Genomic DNA, 16,259 nt, shown 5'->3' with positions numbered 1-16,259 from the left:
TTTTTTCTTCAAATAAAAATGGGCTTCCATTGTGAAGATTATTGTGATTTCAAAACTATTGCTATATTATCGCTTAGAAGAAATTGACGATAATAATCGCTTGTCTATTGTTCCGCTTTACAATTGCAAAAGTGAAAATATTTTACGAATATTGCTTATTATTTAACTGATGATTGGTTTGTATTGTCAGTAATCTCTCAATTCCATACAATTTTAATAAAACATAAAAAGAAAAACATTTTCAGAAACTTGTAAATAATCGAAAATTTGATGAAATGATATTATTATAATAATAAAAATATTTTCTTTTGCAACTGATAGTTCCAAATTTCACACTTGTATACGACAGCAAGTCATTCATATGCGTGATATTTATAACTAGATATTTGTATCTTCTACTCATTTCAATTCAAACTATGATTAGGCTCTTTCTTGTTAATTAAAAAAATTATACTGGATATTCGATGTAATATACTATAAGATTCCTCTAAAATGTTTTAGAGCGAACGCCTATACGAATATTATGTTCATACGGCATAGAAAACGCGATATATATTTTTCTATCTGCGATGCCTAGTGATGAACGCAATATGTTCGATCTTGATTGTTAATGATTTTGTATAATAATTTTCAGACTGTACACGATTTGTTCTGATCATATACGTGTTGTTCAAGATGTAAAATGAAATAGTAATCACGGTTGTAAAACATCCTGACATATTTGACAGGGATATAATAAATCATGAAAGAACAATAACCTAAGCATTTGTTCACTCTTAAACTTAATCTCCTGTAATTACTATCTATCGTTTGGGTTGGGCACCAGTTGGATAAAAATATTTAGGTTACATAGTTAATAGTAAATACTAACATATCAGTATCATAGTAAAAAATAAAAAGTCAATGTAATATATATGATAAAAATTGATATAACAATTTAACTAACATCACAATTGTCAAAACACAGATTGTGTTATATAAATACTTTTTGGACAAAATATCTTTATTATTAAGCAACGAAGTATAATCTAGTTATTTGATGTTCGATACTTAGTCGATTCCATTCGTGTGTGAAGTACACATATATTTCGCAAAGTATAAAGATTTATTAGTCTTACAGTCGTATTTTATAAATTGCATTTTTGTCTCAACAATATGGCGTTAAATGTAGTCAGACGTCATTTGTTAACGAACTTATTCAAATCACGTAAGCAATTTGCATATATAATACATATATTCTGCTTTCTTGTTATATTTATGACATTAATATGTTTTGGATCATTAATCGATATTTAAATTCCGCATATACAAATTTTCAGTTTAATTAAGAAGCTTACTAAATAATAGTTGTACTTTTCAGAAACACAATATATTAGCAAAATGAGTTCTGCTGCAGATAAAATTTCCGAAAAATACAAAACATTAGCTGTATCATCTCCCAAGCAGTTTCTTTATATGGTACAATTAAATAGACCTCAGAAACTTAATGCTCTCAGTGATAGTATGTGGAAGTATGTATATCTGCTAAATAATAATTAATATTATTATTGAAATTTGATATTATTTGTTTCATACCCATATAGAGAAATTACGAATTGTTTTAATGAGTTAGCAACAGAATCAGATTGCAGAGTCATTATTCTTTTAGGCAGTGGTAAAACATTTTGTGCAGGTATATTCTTTTCTTTTTCTCTTTTCATTTTATGCACAAATATGTTGTTCAGTAAAACATTAATCAATTGTAAGTAATATAAAATAAACTTTACAGGTATTGATGTTCAAAATATGTTGCAACTAGCACCCCATTTAGCAGAACAAGAAGATGTTGCACGGAAATGCAGAATTTTGGAACAGAAAATAAGAGAATACCAAGACAGTTTTACTGCAATAGAAAAAGTTATTCATTAATCATATTCATTTTTTATATGATTATATTAAATATTTTAACAATTAACTTGTTTATGCAAAATTATCTTTCAGTGTCCAAAACCTGTAATTGCAGCCATACACGGTGCTTGTGTTGGTGCTGGTGTAGATATGACATCTGCAGCTGACATTCGTTATTGTTCTTCAGATGCATGGTTCCAAATAAAAGAAGTTGATTTTGGTATGGCTGCTGATGTAGGTACTTTACAAAGATTTCCTAAAATTATAGGCTCTGATAGTTTAGTCAGGGAACTTGTGTATACTGCAAGAAAATTTAGTGCTTCTGAGGCATTGCAGCATGGTTTTGTTAGCTGTTTATTTGATGATCAAGCAAGGTAGGAAACTTTTATATGTATTTTATATAAGTAACACATGACAAGATAATGTAATCATGTTTATTAATACTTTTGGGTATCATGTGTAAAATTACAAGTATGTGCCATTCTTTTCAGCTTATTGAAAGGCTCGATAGAACTTGCTGAAAACATAGCAAGTAAAAGTCCAGTTGCAGTACAGGGCTCTAAATTAAGTTTAAATTACTCAAGAGATCATTCTGTTCAGGAAGGTCTTGAACACATTGTAAGTTTTAATATTATTCCACCTATAATGATAAAATTAATATTATGCAAATATATGTATATTGCTTAAACCATGTTAATAGGCAATGCATAATAAAATTATGCTTCAAAGTGAGGACTTTATAAATGCTGCAATGTCACAAGCTGCTAAAACTGGGACTCCAGTTTTTTCAAAATTGTAAATGTATATTAATATACATGTAACATATGCAAAGCATGTGTATATAATAACGATTTTTATATTAAATTTTATATAAATATTTTTATACGAATCGTACTAATATAAATGAGGTATATGTTTCTACAAAGTATTTTGTTTATAAAAGAAAATATATATATATATAAAACGCATGAAAAAACTTTAATCTTATTTTGGTACTAACAAATCTTTTCCTAACTGTACTTCCTTTACTAAGCAATGTTACTTCGAATAATTGTAAAACTATATTCTTCAAGTTAAACATCTGGAAAAGACATAAGAAGGCTTTCCAATCTACGTTTTTTAGGCATAGCTTCTAATCTTGCACGTTCCATTTCATCAAGGATAGAGTAGACATTGAATTCATCAGGTATTTTTACCTACAAATGATACTTGAACTTTCTATGTTCGATATTTAGACATTTCAATTCTAATAACTCTTATACAGAAAAAAAATGAATGAACTTAAGAAATATTTGATACATACAATTAGCAAATTAATGTAATGTTCATAATTGATCTTTTTTGTTTCTGGATCACATGCAATGGCCATCATATCAGCTATTTCTTCTTTCGAAAATGGTTCTCCAATTTCCATCATTGCCTTTTCCAGATCATCGCGCATAATATACCCTCGATTTTCAGGATCAAATAGTTGAAATGCTTCTAACAAATCTTCTGGTTCAGCTGGTTTATATCTAAATGATGAATGTAACATAATTTTAGTTAAGGTCATAAATGTAAAAGAAAATAAATTACTTATTTATTATGTGTTTGGTAAAGCTAAGTTTGTAAATAACTAACTTGCGTTCATTAATAGCTTTACTCATATACTCTACGAATCTGCTTAAAGGTACACAGTTATTGGCCACATCTTCTACTTGAACTTGTATCTCCTGTAATTCCGCCTCAGTAACAACACATCCTAATGCTCTAATAATAGTTCCTAAGTCTCTAACATCTATTTCACCGGTTTTCGCGTTATCAAATACATCAAATGCTTCGCAGAGTCTCTTATCTAGCAACGATGTTTCCATAATAGACACTGTATAGAAGAAAATCCAAAGAAGTACGAATACATAAAACGGATATTTTTATAAAAATGTATAATTTAAAGTTACAAAATATGTACAAAAAGAAGAACAGTATAAAATAGATGGTAGGTACATAATATTAAATAATTAAGTAGAATATGTTATTTTAGTTTGATTACATTGTGTCAGCAATCTCAACGTATTTGAAAACATTTTACTTACTGCTAATTTTTTATGTTTATATGTAACAATTATATTACACTCAAGTTAACTACTTGATTGTACGTGGTTTGTGATTGTTTGATCAATATGATGTCGAAATCAAAACATTGATGGTGAAATATTTTTCTTTTATAGTAACTTAGTTTTTTACTTTGGATACAACATTAACAATCTGCAATATTCTGTGTATATAAACACAGATTAATACGTACTTCGTATACTTTCTCGTTTACTTAATCGCCGATTAGCAATGCTTTGTCTTATAGATGCCCGACTTGGTGCTTGAGTGGCGTTTCGAATACTTGTTGTCGACTGCATTTTGATGTAATTTTTTACTAATGTTCCTATTTATATGTTCATACAGTTCTAAGAAGTACTTAAAATATTATTAGTTTTTACAGATGTTTATTTTATATTGCATACGCTTTTATGATGGATAATGACTTATGAATTTAGCGAGATAAAAAATCGACAATAAACTTTTAATTTGTACATAATTCATTTAGACTCACATCACACCATACACTGGTTTATATATGCACACTTCAGAGCTTTCACAAGAGTTTTGAGAAAAATACTATCGTTGCCATGATTAAATGTATATACATCGGGTGCAAAAAATATGAGCAATTACTTTTTTATTTGAAATAGAAAAAATACTCTCTTTCATTAAGATGTTTGTTGCGTGGAATGACAAAAAAGGCAGCGTCTTAGAAATGAGCAGTTAGTCGATCTATCTCGGTGAGATCTTCTATAATTTCTTGTACACGCGTTCCAATTTTTTTCGCTACGTCTATTTTTTCATTATTAGGTAAATAAAGATAGCGCCAAACTAGATCGCCATCAATTATACCCCTTGCAGGATTACCTTGAGTTCGAACATAACTTTTGTAAGTACTGAAAAAAATATTAGTTATAATCACAAAGGATATTCCTAACTTTAAGTTCCAATTTCAGTACATGATTTTAAATAAAGATAATTACCGGTATGCCTTGGGATTCAGTCCAGCGATATGACAAATATGAGTTACCAAAACATTTTGTAACATAAGTAATCTTCTGTACGTTTTTTCTGGCACAGGTAAAATATAACCCAGACTGCCATCAAGGGTTGCTAACAAAAGTCAAGATTAACATGTTACTCAAATATTTAATTAAGATTTATATTTTTTTCCTAAATTTTTAAATTCAACTCACCATACATAGTAACGTGGCGCTTATCTGCACCAGAAAAGTGTTTTTTGTCATTTGCAGGGTCTGAAACTCTGCATTTTATTCTAAAGAATGTATTTGCTTTCTGTCCTAAATGAAAATCAGCTTTCCTAATTAATTTCTGTCCCCCAAGACTTTCTCTTGATTCTGGCTGATACATAAATAACGCAATATTACTTTCACCATCAGCCACAAGAAATCCTAAATTAGTATTATCAATTAAGTATTCAATAGTGTATACTTCAGCTGGTCTAAAATCCTGTAAAAAATGTTCTTTTGAAAAATCTGATATTATAGAAAACATAGTTAGGAATTAATTTTTACTTACCCTACTAACAAGTGACAATGTTCTGTATTCTTCTTGAAATCTTAATAAACTAATTGATTTATATACATCCGCTATTAAAATTAGGCTTTTAATGCTTAACATTTGATGGATATAAATTTGCGTGTCTATAAAAGCAACTCCAACAAGATCATTGTCCTTTAGTTGCCAAATATATATCTTCTGTCCAACTGCTGAAACTAGAAATCCTGATACTTGTGTGATGGCAGTAATCGGACCTTTTTGTTCTTTTGCATAAATCTGTTTGAATCTATTCTTCGTCAATGGTTGTCCAGGTTCAGGTACAACTTCAATTATGTCAAATATAAGTATCTGGAAGAATGAAAAATTCATATTCTAGTCACATAAATATAGTGACTAAGATATATTAATTTTGAGGTTTACCCTTCCTCTGCTTGTAATATCTTCACCATAATTATAATTTGTTCCCAATACTATGTAACCTTTTAAACCAGATCGTGTTCCTTCGTAAGCTAACGAAACATTTTTTAGGCAAGTAACATGTTCCCACTGATCAAGTTCAATTTTAGTGTTGGGAATAGTTTCCCAAGAAACGGGCGAAAATAATACTATTGAAAATTGTTCTTGGGAAGGGTATATAAACCTATCAGATCGTTCTTCTTCTGTGAATTCCTAAATAAGAAAAGGAAAGGATAAGGAGAATTTCTGTTACTCAGAAGTGTTATATAAAGCTTTTAACTTTTAAGTATTCATACCTTATCTTCGCCGTTAAATCTATAATAACTTTTAAGTGGTTCAGCTATACTCGTTATCACACAATACGTTTTACTTTCAAGATGGTATGTAACAAAATGAGGTGTACATCGTAATGGTACCTTCCTAACAGGCCATGGAGCGTCATATGATAAATGAGTTGGTAATACACATATCCTTAATTCTTCCTGAAAAGTAAAATAGAAGATATACATTTATATTCTTACTTATAGTAATTTGTTATACGACGATACCTTTCTGTTGAAATAAAGAAAACCTTGTGGACAATTTATATTATTAAAAGGTGCAAAGGAGGTAACAGGACCGTCGATACCCATCGGATGGGTACGCAATTCACCACGTCCTGTAAGAAATATCCAGTGAGGATAATCACTGCAGATAAATACTCCATTGTATCCTGCGATATTACTAAAATATCGCATCATGCAATGCCGAGTTTCATTCATTACAGGCATGTCTTCATCTTTTGGTTTTGGCCTATAAATGAGTAATAGTAAACGAATGATAGTTATGAAATAAAAAATGTCAAATTTTGGAAGAAGAAGTACCTTAACTGTCCTGGTATTATACCATGATCTAACTTCTTGAACCTTAATTTCAAATGACCCTTGGGATATCTATAAGTTTGATAAATTTGAAGTTCTGAATCAAGTCGTACTAAAAGCATTGGTCTGTTTCCATGATGACCTAACGCTACCATTAAAATCTCGCGTACCTAGGATAAATATATTTTTACATAAGAAATAGGTTTATTATTTGACATTTTTTAAAGTGATTTACAATACCTGCATCTCAGGATTGGGTATCTCATTAACAGGTGCTGTTTGTAATGTGGTAGATTCCATACTGTCATGTAAAACATATTGTCCATATCCGAAATTGCGGATAAGGTAAGATAATCGTAAATCAGGAAGAGAATAGATTTCTAGCGTTCCGCTATCTCTATATACCAATAACCAATATGTCGGTTTTATTTCTTGTAAATGTTTTTGCCACCTAAAAAGATTATTATAATTATACGTATTATATAAAAATACGTTTATCCATGTATTAAATAAATAGGTAAAATTAAATTACCAAGGAGTCTTTTTAGACGATCCTTCGGGCACTTTACTATGCGCTGATGCAGGCATTTGAAAAGCTGGTGCATCGCCGTAAAGAAGATCATCTTCATTATCGATATTGGCAACGATTGGTGGTTCTTCTATGTTATGTTCTTCTTCAGGTACTTCATCTTCTATATTTTCAGGTAATTGTGTAGTGAATATTCCACTAACATCTCTGTAAGCACATAGTGCTTCTATTTGAGGGCGCTAAAATTTGAATGATGAGCAGAATAGCAAAGATTAAGGTATTTTATAAAATGATTAACTTACAAACAGTAAATTAGCTGTTTGAGCGTGTAATTTCGCAGTTCCACGTCCTTCTCTAAGAGTCAGTAACATGACTTGTCCATCTTCAGAAAGTAGTGTTACATAGGGATCTGCACAACTTGCGTGTACAATTGGACATCCTAGATCTATAGGCATGTGCTGGATCTATAATTAGGATATGTAAAAATATATCTATAATTATTTTCATAGATTAATACATGAATTATTAATTATCATGCGAATATTATATGTACCTGTTCAATTCCTTGCAGAAGTCGTACACCCATTTGTGTAACTTGTACTATGTATCTATTTGCACCAAGATTTCCAGCATAAACCGTACTTCCCTGTGTACTAAATCCACTTTGATCCACTTCATTAATTTCCTGGCCAGTTTGTAATATCTGGAAACATTACATTGTTAAATGATACATATTACATTTAAATATAGGAAAATTTAATTTATGCAAACTGCATAATACCATTGTTGAATCTTCTTGACTTAAGATTAAAAAGGCGTGGGATCCTTCTGCTTCTGGTCTTACTTGTTCATCATTATTTAATGTGCCAATGACAGTCCACATATCTTCGCATCCTGGTAATTCAAACGTCGTTACAACCTGTTTTATAATTCAATAGCATTTTTATTAGGTGATGTAAGAATATATCAGATAAATTAAAAAATGTAATTGACTGTTAATTTATTAAGATTCGAAATACTTACCTGAGGACGAATAGAACGTTGAAGCACACAGAGTGCACCATTTTTGCCATATCCAGAAGTTGTAACGAGCTCAACATCGGGATCTGGACTGTGTGAAAATTCCTCTGATAAAAAAGCAGGTTCACCCATTGATATATTGCCACATGGACCAATATTTAATAAACTATCACATACCTACAATAGTTTAGTTAGGTAATTATTTTTATTTTTAATAAATCTGTCCATGAGCAGATACATTTGCACATAAATACCTCAAATATGTATGATGTGATTTGAATAGAAGTGTGGGTTTCACTTCCATATACTTCTAGCTCTTCTGGATCTTTTATATCTAATACATCAGATGCCATCCAATCTCCTATGAAATCTTGTTTCACTTTTTTCGCTGGTGTTTCCTCAGTTTCATTTTCTTCAATTGTTATTTCACTTTCATACAGATTTTGCACATTTTCTGACTCCTTCTCCGTAAATCTTAATAAAAGGGAATTACCAAGACGCGAACCCAGGAAAAGGTAATTATCTTCACACATACATACCTATGAATTACATTTTGTAGTAAGAAGTATTTTGCATATGTAGAAGTTGAGTATTTTTTTCTATAAAGTATACTTACACATGAGGTTAAAACACTTGCAGCAGCTTTGTCAAAGTGAAAACCTCTTACTGAACGCATACTATCAGCAAACAAAGACAATACGTACAACTCTCCACTCTTTAAAGAAATTACTAATCGATCTGAAGATATAAATGCTACTTGAGAACCTTCTAAACTGATCTTCACTCCTTCTTGTGGTTCTGTAATCACATAGGTAATTGCAGTGTGTAATTGTGGAGAAGTTTTCACTTCAAAAGGAATATTTATTAATTATTCAATACTAACTTAGCGGAAAATTTGTACTCGTTTCTGCTAGATTATTCAGAGAAACTCCATAAGGTGGGATACTTTGATTTAAATAAATGAGTGAATTGACTGCCATAATTAATGTTCCACCAAGTGGTTTCTTCACAGGTACTGCTTGATAGCAGTCAAATGGTAAATTTGATACAGACCAAATTATGGGATGTACTCTTTGTTGAATATTTAGGGATATTGCGACCATGGCACAAGTATCCTGTCTAACTGCAATACGCCTATAATTTTGTATTATATTAATTGTTTATCAATGAATTTTTACTAGCTAAATTAAATAGAAAATATATAAAGCTTACCCTGAAAATGTTCTTACTGGTTCATACAATATCAGTAATGTTGGTTCATAATAGCCATGCAGAAATTGTAAATCTATTATATTGTCCATTTTTTCTTCCAAACTTTTTAGAACTATCATATATGATGACAATATAGGAGTCTTATTTGACGATATTTTGGCATTATCAAGTAAATCTCCATCATCAAGACTTGGATCCTTCTTAAAAGGCAATACAACTAATTTTCTACCATATATTAGCATCACTGCACATCTCCCCTCAGGATCTACCCTAACTATAGGTATATGATGATGATTTGTCCACCCATCCTAAAAGGGAATTGCATCAAGTGTTAACAATATCCTTTTTACAATATAAGAAGTAAAACACATTCACTTCATTTAAAGTGTAATTACCCGTATTTCTTCTTCTTCAAAATAATGTAAAGATACTGTTCTAAGATCATGAATATCTTGGTCATATTCTACCACTGATAATTTTGCATCTCTAAAGCTTAACAGAAGAGAATCCCTCTGAGACCCAACAAGAGTTACTGCTTGCATTGACATTACATTTCCATGTAAAGTATATTGAGCTAAACATTCTAATTTCATTTTTGGTGGACGAGATTCTATAGGAAGAAGAACATTGCTATTTTAATAAATGTTGCTCAGTTTGATAATCCTTCAACAAATATTCTTTTAATCAATGTTATACAAACAGCTGATTAGTCTATAACGAAATAAAGAAAAGTAGTATCTTCTATTTTGTGAAAGTTAATGATGTGGTATTATCTTTAGTGTACATATAATTTGTACCATGTGTGTAATTTTACACAATATTTAATACTAAATTATAGTGTTCAAATGTTTATAAGATTCAAGATACTTTAGAAGGGGAATGTACAACAGGTTCATACTAATTTAAATTAACTTGAATTAAATTTTGGCGGGCATTGACCAATTCTTCGAAAAATAGGTAATTTGGATAATAAATGATCAAACATACCAGTATATTTTTCTCTTTTTGTTATATCAACGTCCGGTATTAACCGGAATACTCTAATAATATTTGCGCCTGCCACAACAAGACATTTTTCCAAACGATTAAAGAAGTAACAAGTTATGGCATGTTCTACTCCCGTAGCGGGATGAGTACTTTTACAGACTGAATACATCGTAAATTCTATCGTTACTTGTTAACAATTAAAATCATATTCCGTAAAGGTTAACGTATCATGAGTTAAAACGTATCGTACACAATACCGCAGATGGCAAAGATATAGTCATTGATCATTTGTAGCCTAGATTTGTCATCTACTTAATCTTTTCTGTATCACAAACTCGAGAACACGAGAGCCCTCTTGCTTACCATATCGTGTAATTCCCCATTACTATTTCTGTGTCACACTCAATGTTACCAGCTGGGAGTAAAATAAGAGTGCAGCGCTACGAATGGTGAGTGGTAGGAATTAAAATTATAATGCCGAAGCGAAATTAAATTCTGACGAGTTGATAACAAATTGATAAAAAATATGTAGGAAGCTAAATAGTTGACGAAGTTTACTGAAAATCCAAAACTTCTATAATTCCAATTATTAAAGCTCTCTAATTAGCTCAAGTTCCTTAATAAATTATTTTCAGACATGAATTCATATGAGCTTTTTTTCTAAAAAATAATTTTTTATTACGTTTGTAATTAGACAATTCTAATTCTTCGCAATTTTACAGCTAAATTAATATTACATATCAAAGTTGTACAGTGATATAAAGTTGTCTGCGTTTAAACAAAAAGAAGGGGGACGAGATTTGATTAAAAATATGGTAAAAAGATTAAATGTACAACAATAAAGACTTTGAAGCCAAGTTTTCTAAAAGGGGATCGTGAGACACTCGATTAATTATGTCTTACGTCATAATTTAATAAAATTTGACCTGTGCTTCATCCTAATCTACATAATTAGAGAAGTATCATATGATACGCACGCAGAGACGGTCTTCTCTGCATTGTGTACAAATTTTCTACGTCTGTCCTTGCTTTTCTTATCTGTAGCCAACATAAACTACCCTACACTAGATTACACGTTTTTATTGCATCCACAGGAAAAGACTGTGTTTCTGGAGAACGTGTTATTGGTTGACGATCGTGAGCAACGATCGCCAACAGTAAATTACAGGAAGTATAGCAGCCTCCTGATATTTCGAATGACGCCTATATGGATCAGTGGTTCCGCATTTAAAACTGGTCGACCTTCGTAAGCAAGCGAGAGAGAGACAAGGAGAAAGAAAAGATCAATCTACAGAGCGGGTTTTAACTTCAAAAAGTTCAATGGTTTGTAAATGATTAATGGAGGAATCGCGATTACGAACTAGCGTCATTGCACAATATTGGAAATTAGAAGTACAGTTGCGTGAAATATTGCTTAGCTTTTATTAATGCAGGAATTATTTGTTGCTTGGCGATGCGTGCAGTTTAAAGTGAGAACATGTGCTTTCGATTCCCTTCAGAAGTTAATTGGACAAATAGGAAAAATGAAGAATAATTGAGCCACTTCGATGATAAGTGACGTAAATTTAAAATATCATAGGTCGTTTCCAAATAGATTTGTTTATTATACTTTAATTATTATTAATATATTATTGATACTTGTCTAGGTACTGAATGGTAACTAAATAATGGATATAAAAAATTAATGTTAAAAGTAAGAAGTAGATATAATCTCATAATATGCTTTGTAATTACCTTATTATTTTGATATCTTCATATCTCATACACGCACATTAAGATTTATAAGAAAATTAGTACCTGAGTTAAGTTAATTTTTACTATTACACATCTTTCATAAATCCAAGAAAAAACATCACCATTGCATTTACCAACTAAACGATTCAGTTATGAATAAAATACGTATTTCCTTTAATACTTTTTTTCTGCCCATAATTGTTATACACATTCGATGGTTATCTGATTTTGGCTGCTTTTATCGCGGTTAAAATTTCTAGAATAATCTTGGTGATTTCATCATTCGAAAATGACTCTGACGATATTCTTCCCATACGCAGATACCGCGTTGAGAGTACTTAAAAGTGTCAATCTCGCTATTAGCATCGATTTTCTCTCTGTTAGATATGTCGTTAACGCGTTGAACGGCGCGCAGCACAATTTTCCGGAAAACAATTCAAAGACGCAGTTTCATTAAACATTTTTACTCTAGATAACTAAGAGTCTTACTGGTTGATTTACAACTTCAATTACAACGTTGACTGGTGATTCGCTTGTCGACCATTATTTCACCTTCAAAGCAGAAGCTTGGAATTAATGTTGTTTGCATTTTATCAAATAAATAAACCATGGCCAAATGGTTCTCAGTAAACTACATAATTATTCTGTTTTCGTCGCAAAAAGCGTCTCACAAGGCTTTAGTGAGTCGTAATTAAATTTTGGGTTTTAATTACTGTTCAAGTACAGAATATCAAAGAAGGTCACGAAATTCGTTTTGATTAACCAGGGACTATGTTGGTCACATGTTATTGTTCCTAAATTTAATTAATGATCCTGTCTCACGATAAATTGTTTCCTATTTGCTAGGACTTTGTTCGAAGCGCTAGTTGCGCAGAATATTTCACGAGGAGGATGATATTCCTTATCTGGTTTAGGCTATCACAGATAAAACATTGGGACGTCGCCTTATCGGCGTCGCATTACGTGACGCATTTCAGGTAAATTTTCCAGGTCATTCGATGAGCTATTATTCCCACGGGAATGAGGCTTCGTAGGTTCATTCTTATTAAAGTAACTGAGATTTTTGTGAAACTGAAAGATTATTCATGATTTCTACTGATTTTTTTATTTCGGCGTAAAGGGAGAATATTCCTTGGTAAAACCTCAAATTCATGTCCTTATTTTGTAAGTTCTATGTATTTACTTTGAACAGAAACGCCAATTCTACTTGTAATAACATTAATAGCGCATCAATCATTTTCAATTGCTCCATGCATCGATTTGCATACATTGATTTACAGAACTGCTATGCTGAATTTACATTGAATTATTTCTGAATCTATTTGTTCAATGAATTCGAGATGTTTCAAGTAGTTCTCTCACGCAAGTAAAAAGCAATTTGTTTTTCAATAACCATAAGTATCAGATCTCTTAGTAATTCATAGTTCTAATTCATGGTGTCAGGAAAGATTTGTTTATCATTAGATCTTACTTCGTGACAGAAAACGAAAGAACTAGTCATTTTTATCAAGATTTTATTTACTGACGCAAATTGTAGTAGTAAAAATAGTTTCCAAGGAAATAATTTTTCTTTCCTGCAATTGAAGAGGAAAAATCCTCTTTATAAGCAATATGACTGATACATCTGTAGATATGCATACAAATACAACTCATCCTTAAGAGTTCATTCTACTTGCTCTGATAAGAATAAGAAAAAGTGTTATATATTCGAAAGTACTTGCTTTCTGAATTGTCGATACCTCTTGAGTGCAGTAGTTCTTTGTGGGAATCTCCCACAAGGCTGATAGACATAAGTACTGTTATCACTATATTCTAAGACCAACAATACTGTTGATCAGATAAGCTAATCTGATGCAATATTATCAGTCATAAGATCAGATCTTTGTGAACATATCCGTTAAGAACTTTCTTTATTCTCGATGCAACTAGGTCTCCAAGACATGAAAACTGCTGTGCAGTAAAAAGAAATCAAAACTTAGATGTAATTTTACCGTGATAGTTATTCACAAAACTTCTTTTATATAATCTTTAGGAACGCAAAAATATAGAATACAATATTTCCAAAAAAGTTCACAGGAGATAGAATCTGGAACTGGAGTCACAGCTTGGCGATTAACACCCAGCATAATATTTACGACTCCTGAGGATTCACAAATCTTCCAACGCAAAGTTTAACTTTCACATTGGACATCGTATAGCAGCAAACATCCATATTAAATATACAAGAACCTGATCATCTGGCATTTTAATGTGTTGAATATTTGAACAAGATTTTGTTTAAAAACCAAGTTAATGGTGTGCTTAATGACTATTCAGTTATCTACTACGCTTACTCAAACGATTTTTTAAAAAGCTGTTCGTCCGTCATGTTACAATTTTCCTGTAATAATCGTTTGGAAATTAAATCGATAACAAAAACCGCAGGGAGAGTTCGCATATTGTTAACACAGTGTTTATTGATAACATTGGCAAAGTGAAAGTAGTGTTCTGGGAGATCACGGAGAGGAGTGGCCGCCGAAGGAAACCACGATTAAGGCCAGAGGAAAAAGAGAAGACTTCAGACGTTAATTGGGCAGAGGAACAATGGGGTAATGTATTATTCCCCGACAAGTCGAAATGAGTCATGCTTATGTGCGAAACGGGATGTCTAGTGCTACAGTCAGGCCAAAATCGAGTGGTTCTTCAAGGCCATTGAAGTACTATCACCACAAGGTGATTTCATTTATTTGTCTTGCAGAGTGAGCGTAGTCGCTTTTGATCACGCAATAAGAGAAGCATACTGCTGAAAAGGTTTAGAATTCTCTAATAATAGAGTCGAAAGTTAGTCTACTAATTTAAAGTAGAATAAGACATTTTATATCAGCCTGTAAAAAGTGACCCCTATACGTAATGATTATTTAATGAATAACGATTATAGCTGCCACAGCACAGTAGCTATGCACTATAACACGTGGTACATGCACTTTTATGCTTAACTTATCGAGCAACTTTGTAGATTATCTAGAATACCGGAAACCACTTCTTCGCAACGTGGTATTATAAATTATGTATATGTTTTGGTCCGTCAACTAGAATCGGCTTCTAGCTACAATTTTGTAACAAGAAGAAAATAGAACTACCGTTTCGTACATTGAACTTCTCCCAATACACGCTACGAATTTCAACGCGAATAACGCTCCATTGAAAGAAATGCAAATGGCTTTTGACGTGTCGAAATATATTGTTTCGGACGAGACGTCAATCGCGATAAAAAACATTTTTCCGTGCTATCAGGGATTTAGAAAATACTTCGTCACCACGTCGAATAACTCTGCGTGTATACAAATAAACAGCAGCTTTTTTCGAGTAAAATGATTAATAGGTTTTTCCTGCTTAGGAAAGTACACTATATAGAGCCAGAAAGAGCAGTGTATGGATTATTATTCGCAGACAGTACTGATATAGAGTAGAGTGGTCCATAGAGGCTGTTGAGTCCGTCTGTCTCTGAGCGTCCCATTTCACTTACGCGAGATAGAAGTGTCTATCACAGTTGAATCATACAGGGAAAAGCGAGCAAAAACAAGGGAAGTCCATTTTATCTCTGAGTGCATTCGGTACAGGAGGTTTCACGCGATTCGCAGAGATTTTGAGAATAGATGGAGATTACAGTCGTCTCGTCTGGGGAACGTTAATTGTACCGTTGCTCCAAATGAGGCTGACGCGTAAACGATGCTTATCGAGCCATGAAGTGGGCAGCAGCTCGGCTCGAATCGTTCCCAAGTCTCCTATCGTGAAACGAAACCGATAGTTCTTCACAAGCTCGCACATTTTTTATCGATTAGATCGCGCGAGAAACTGTCAGCATCTTTGTTCTAATCGAAGGCTGACGCGGGTCAACCGAGAGGCGCTAATGGACAATGAATTGAAATTAATGTCGCCCGATGCTCTTGAGCCCGATTGACATCTTTCAATGCCACAAACAGAACGAAAAACTATTTGCG

At 32.1% G+C, this 16,259-nt stretch overlaps 3 protein-coding genes across 5 annotated transcripts; 1 reads left to right on the top strand and 2 right to left on the bottom strand.

Annotated features, from left to right (window-relative positions):
- The first annotated feature begins 1,026 nt into the window (after positions 1 to 1,026).
- On the top strand, positions 1,027 to 2,836 carry LOC143180649 (delta(3,5)-Delta(2,4)-dienoyl-CoA isomerase, mitochondrial). The gene is made up of 7 exons (XM_076380528.1): positions 1,027 to 1,207; positions 1,361 to 1,511; positions 1,584 to 1,672; positions 1,769 to 1,896; positions 1,981 to 2,261; positions 2,379 to 2,505; positions 2,588 to 2,836. The coding sequence occupies exons 1-7, from the start codon at positions 1,156 to 1,158 to the stop codon at positions 2,684 to 2,686; spliced, it is 927 nt and encodes a 308-aa protein (XP_076236643.1). The 5' UTR covers positions 1,027 to 1,155; the 3' UTR covers positions 2,687 to 2,836.
- Positions 2,387 to 4,282, bottom strand: LOC143180650 (dynein regulatory complex protein 8). Of its 2 annotated transcripts, XM_076380530.1 has the most exons (4): positions 4,172 to 4,282; positions 3,508 to 3,748; positions 3,191 to 3,401; positions 2,961 to 3,083 (listed from the first exon to the last, which is right to left on the bottom strand). In XM_076380530.1, the coding sequence occupies exons 1-4, from the start codon at positions 4,275 to 4,277 to the stop codon at positions 2,961 to 2,963; spliced, it is 681 nt and encodes a 226-aa protein (XP_076236645.1). In that variant the 5' UTR covers positions 4,278 to 4,282. The 2 variants fall into 2 exon arrangements, with proteins under 2 accessions (XP_076236644.1, XP_076236645.1); XM_076380529.1 differs by lacking the exons at positions 2,961 to 3,083; positions 4,172 to 4,282 and adding an exon at positions 2,387 to 2,527 and having other exon boundaries at positions 3,508 to 4,165.
- A 387-nt stretch (positions 4,283 to 4,669) lies between these two features.
- On the bottom strand, positions 4,670 to 10,714 carry Cpsf1 (cleavage and polyadenylation specificity factor subunit 1). 2 transcript variants are annotated; one of them, XM_076380526.1, is made up of 20 exons: positions 10,546 to 10,714; positions 9,954 to 10,168; positions 9,559 to 9,866; positions 9,230 to 9,480; positions 8,963 to 9,144; positions 8,601 to 8,885; positions 8,350 to 8,523; positions 8,108 to 8,245; positions 7,880 to 8,029; positions 7,629 to 7,790; positions 7,330 to 7,565; positions 7,038 to 7,248; positions 6,801 to 6,967; positions 6,486 to 6,729; positions 6,234 to 6,419; positions 5,902 to 6,150; positions 5,500 to 5,829; positions 5,157 to 5,430; positions 4,944 to 5,073; positions 4,670 to 4,856 (listed from the first exon to the last, which is right to left on the bottom strand). In XM_076380526.1, the coding sequence occupies exons 1-20, from the start codon at positions 10,712 to 10,714 to the stop codon at positions 4,670 to 4,672; spliced, it is 4,248 nt and encodes a 1,415-aa protein (XP_076236641.1). The 2 variants fall into 2 exon arrangements, with proteins under 2 accessions (XP_076236641.1, XP_076236642.1); XM_076380527.1 differs by lacking the exons at positions 4,670 to 4,856; positions 4,944 to 5,073 and having other exon boundaries at positions 5,171 to 5,372; positions 5,509 to 5,829.
- Positions 10,715 to 16,259: the final 5,545 nt, after the last annotated feature.

This window comes from Calliopsis andreniformis, chromosome 6, assembly GCF_051401765.1.
Source record: "Calliopsis andreniformis isolate RMS-2024a chromosome 6, iyCalAndr_principal, whole genome shotgun sequence".
Classification (NCBI taxonomy): domain Eukaryota; kingdom Metazoa; phylum Arthropoda; class Insecta; order Hymenoptera; family Andrenidae; genus Calliopsis; species Calliopsis andreniformis.
Note: the sequence above shows the minus strand (reverse complement) of the source record. Positions and strands in the feature narration are given on the sequence as shown.

Bases quoted from the DNA above. Each gene is read 5' to 3' on its own strand.
- LOC143180649 (XM_076380528.1), top strand. From the start codon at position 1,156: ATGGCGTTAAATGTAGTCAGACGTCATTTGTTAACGAACTTATTCAAA. The intron at 1,897-1,980 runs GTTATTCATTAA...ATTATCTTTCAG, and splicing joins GTTTTACTGCAATAGAAAAA to TGTCCAAAACCTGTAATTGC. The intron at 2,506-2,587 runs GTAAGTTTTAAT...CCATGTTAATAG, and splicing joins AGGAAGGTCTTGAACACATT to GCAATGCATAATAAAATTAT.
- LOC143180650 (XM_076380530.1), bottom strand. From the start codon at position 4,277: ATGCAGTCGACAACAAGTATTCGAAACGCCACTCAAGCACCAAGTCGG. The intron at 3,749-4,171 runs GTACGTATTAAT...TCTTCTATACAG, and splicing joins TAAACGAGAAAGTATACGAA to TGTCTATTATGGAAACATCG. The intron at 3,084-3,190 runs GTATGTATCAAA...TATCATTTGTAG, and splicing joins ATTACATTAATTTGCTAATT to GTAAAAATACCTGATGAATT.
- Cpsf1 (XM_076380526.1), bottom strand. From the start codon at position 10,714: ATGTATTCAGTCTGTAAAAGTACTCATCCCGCTACGGGAGTAGAACAT. The intron at 5,431-5,499 runs GTAAGTAAAAAT...CATTTTTTACAG, and splicing joins CATTGTCACTTGTTAGTAGG to GATTTTAGACCAGCTGAAGT. The intron at 4,857-4,943 runs GTAATTATCTTT...TATTTTTTTCAG, and splicing joins CTGAATCCCAAGGCATACCG to TACTTACAAAAGTTATGTTC.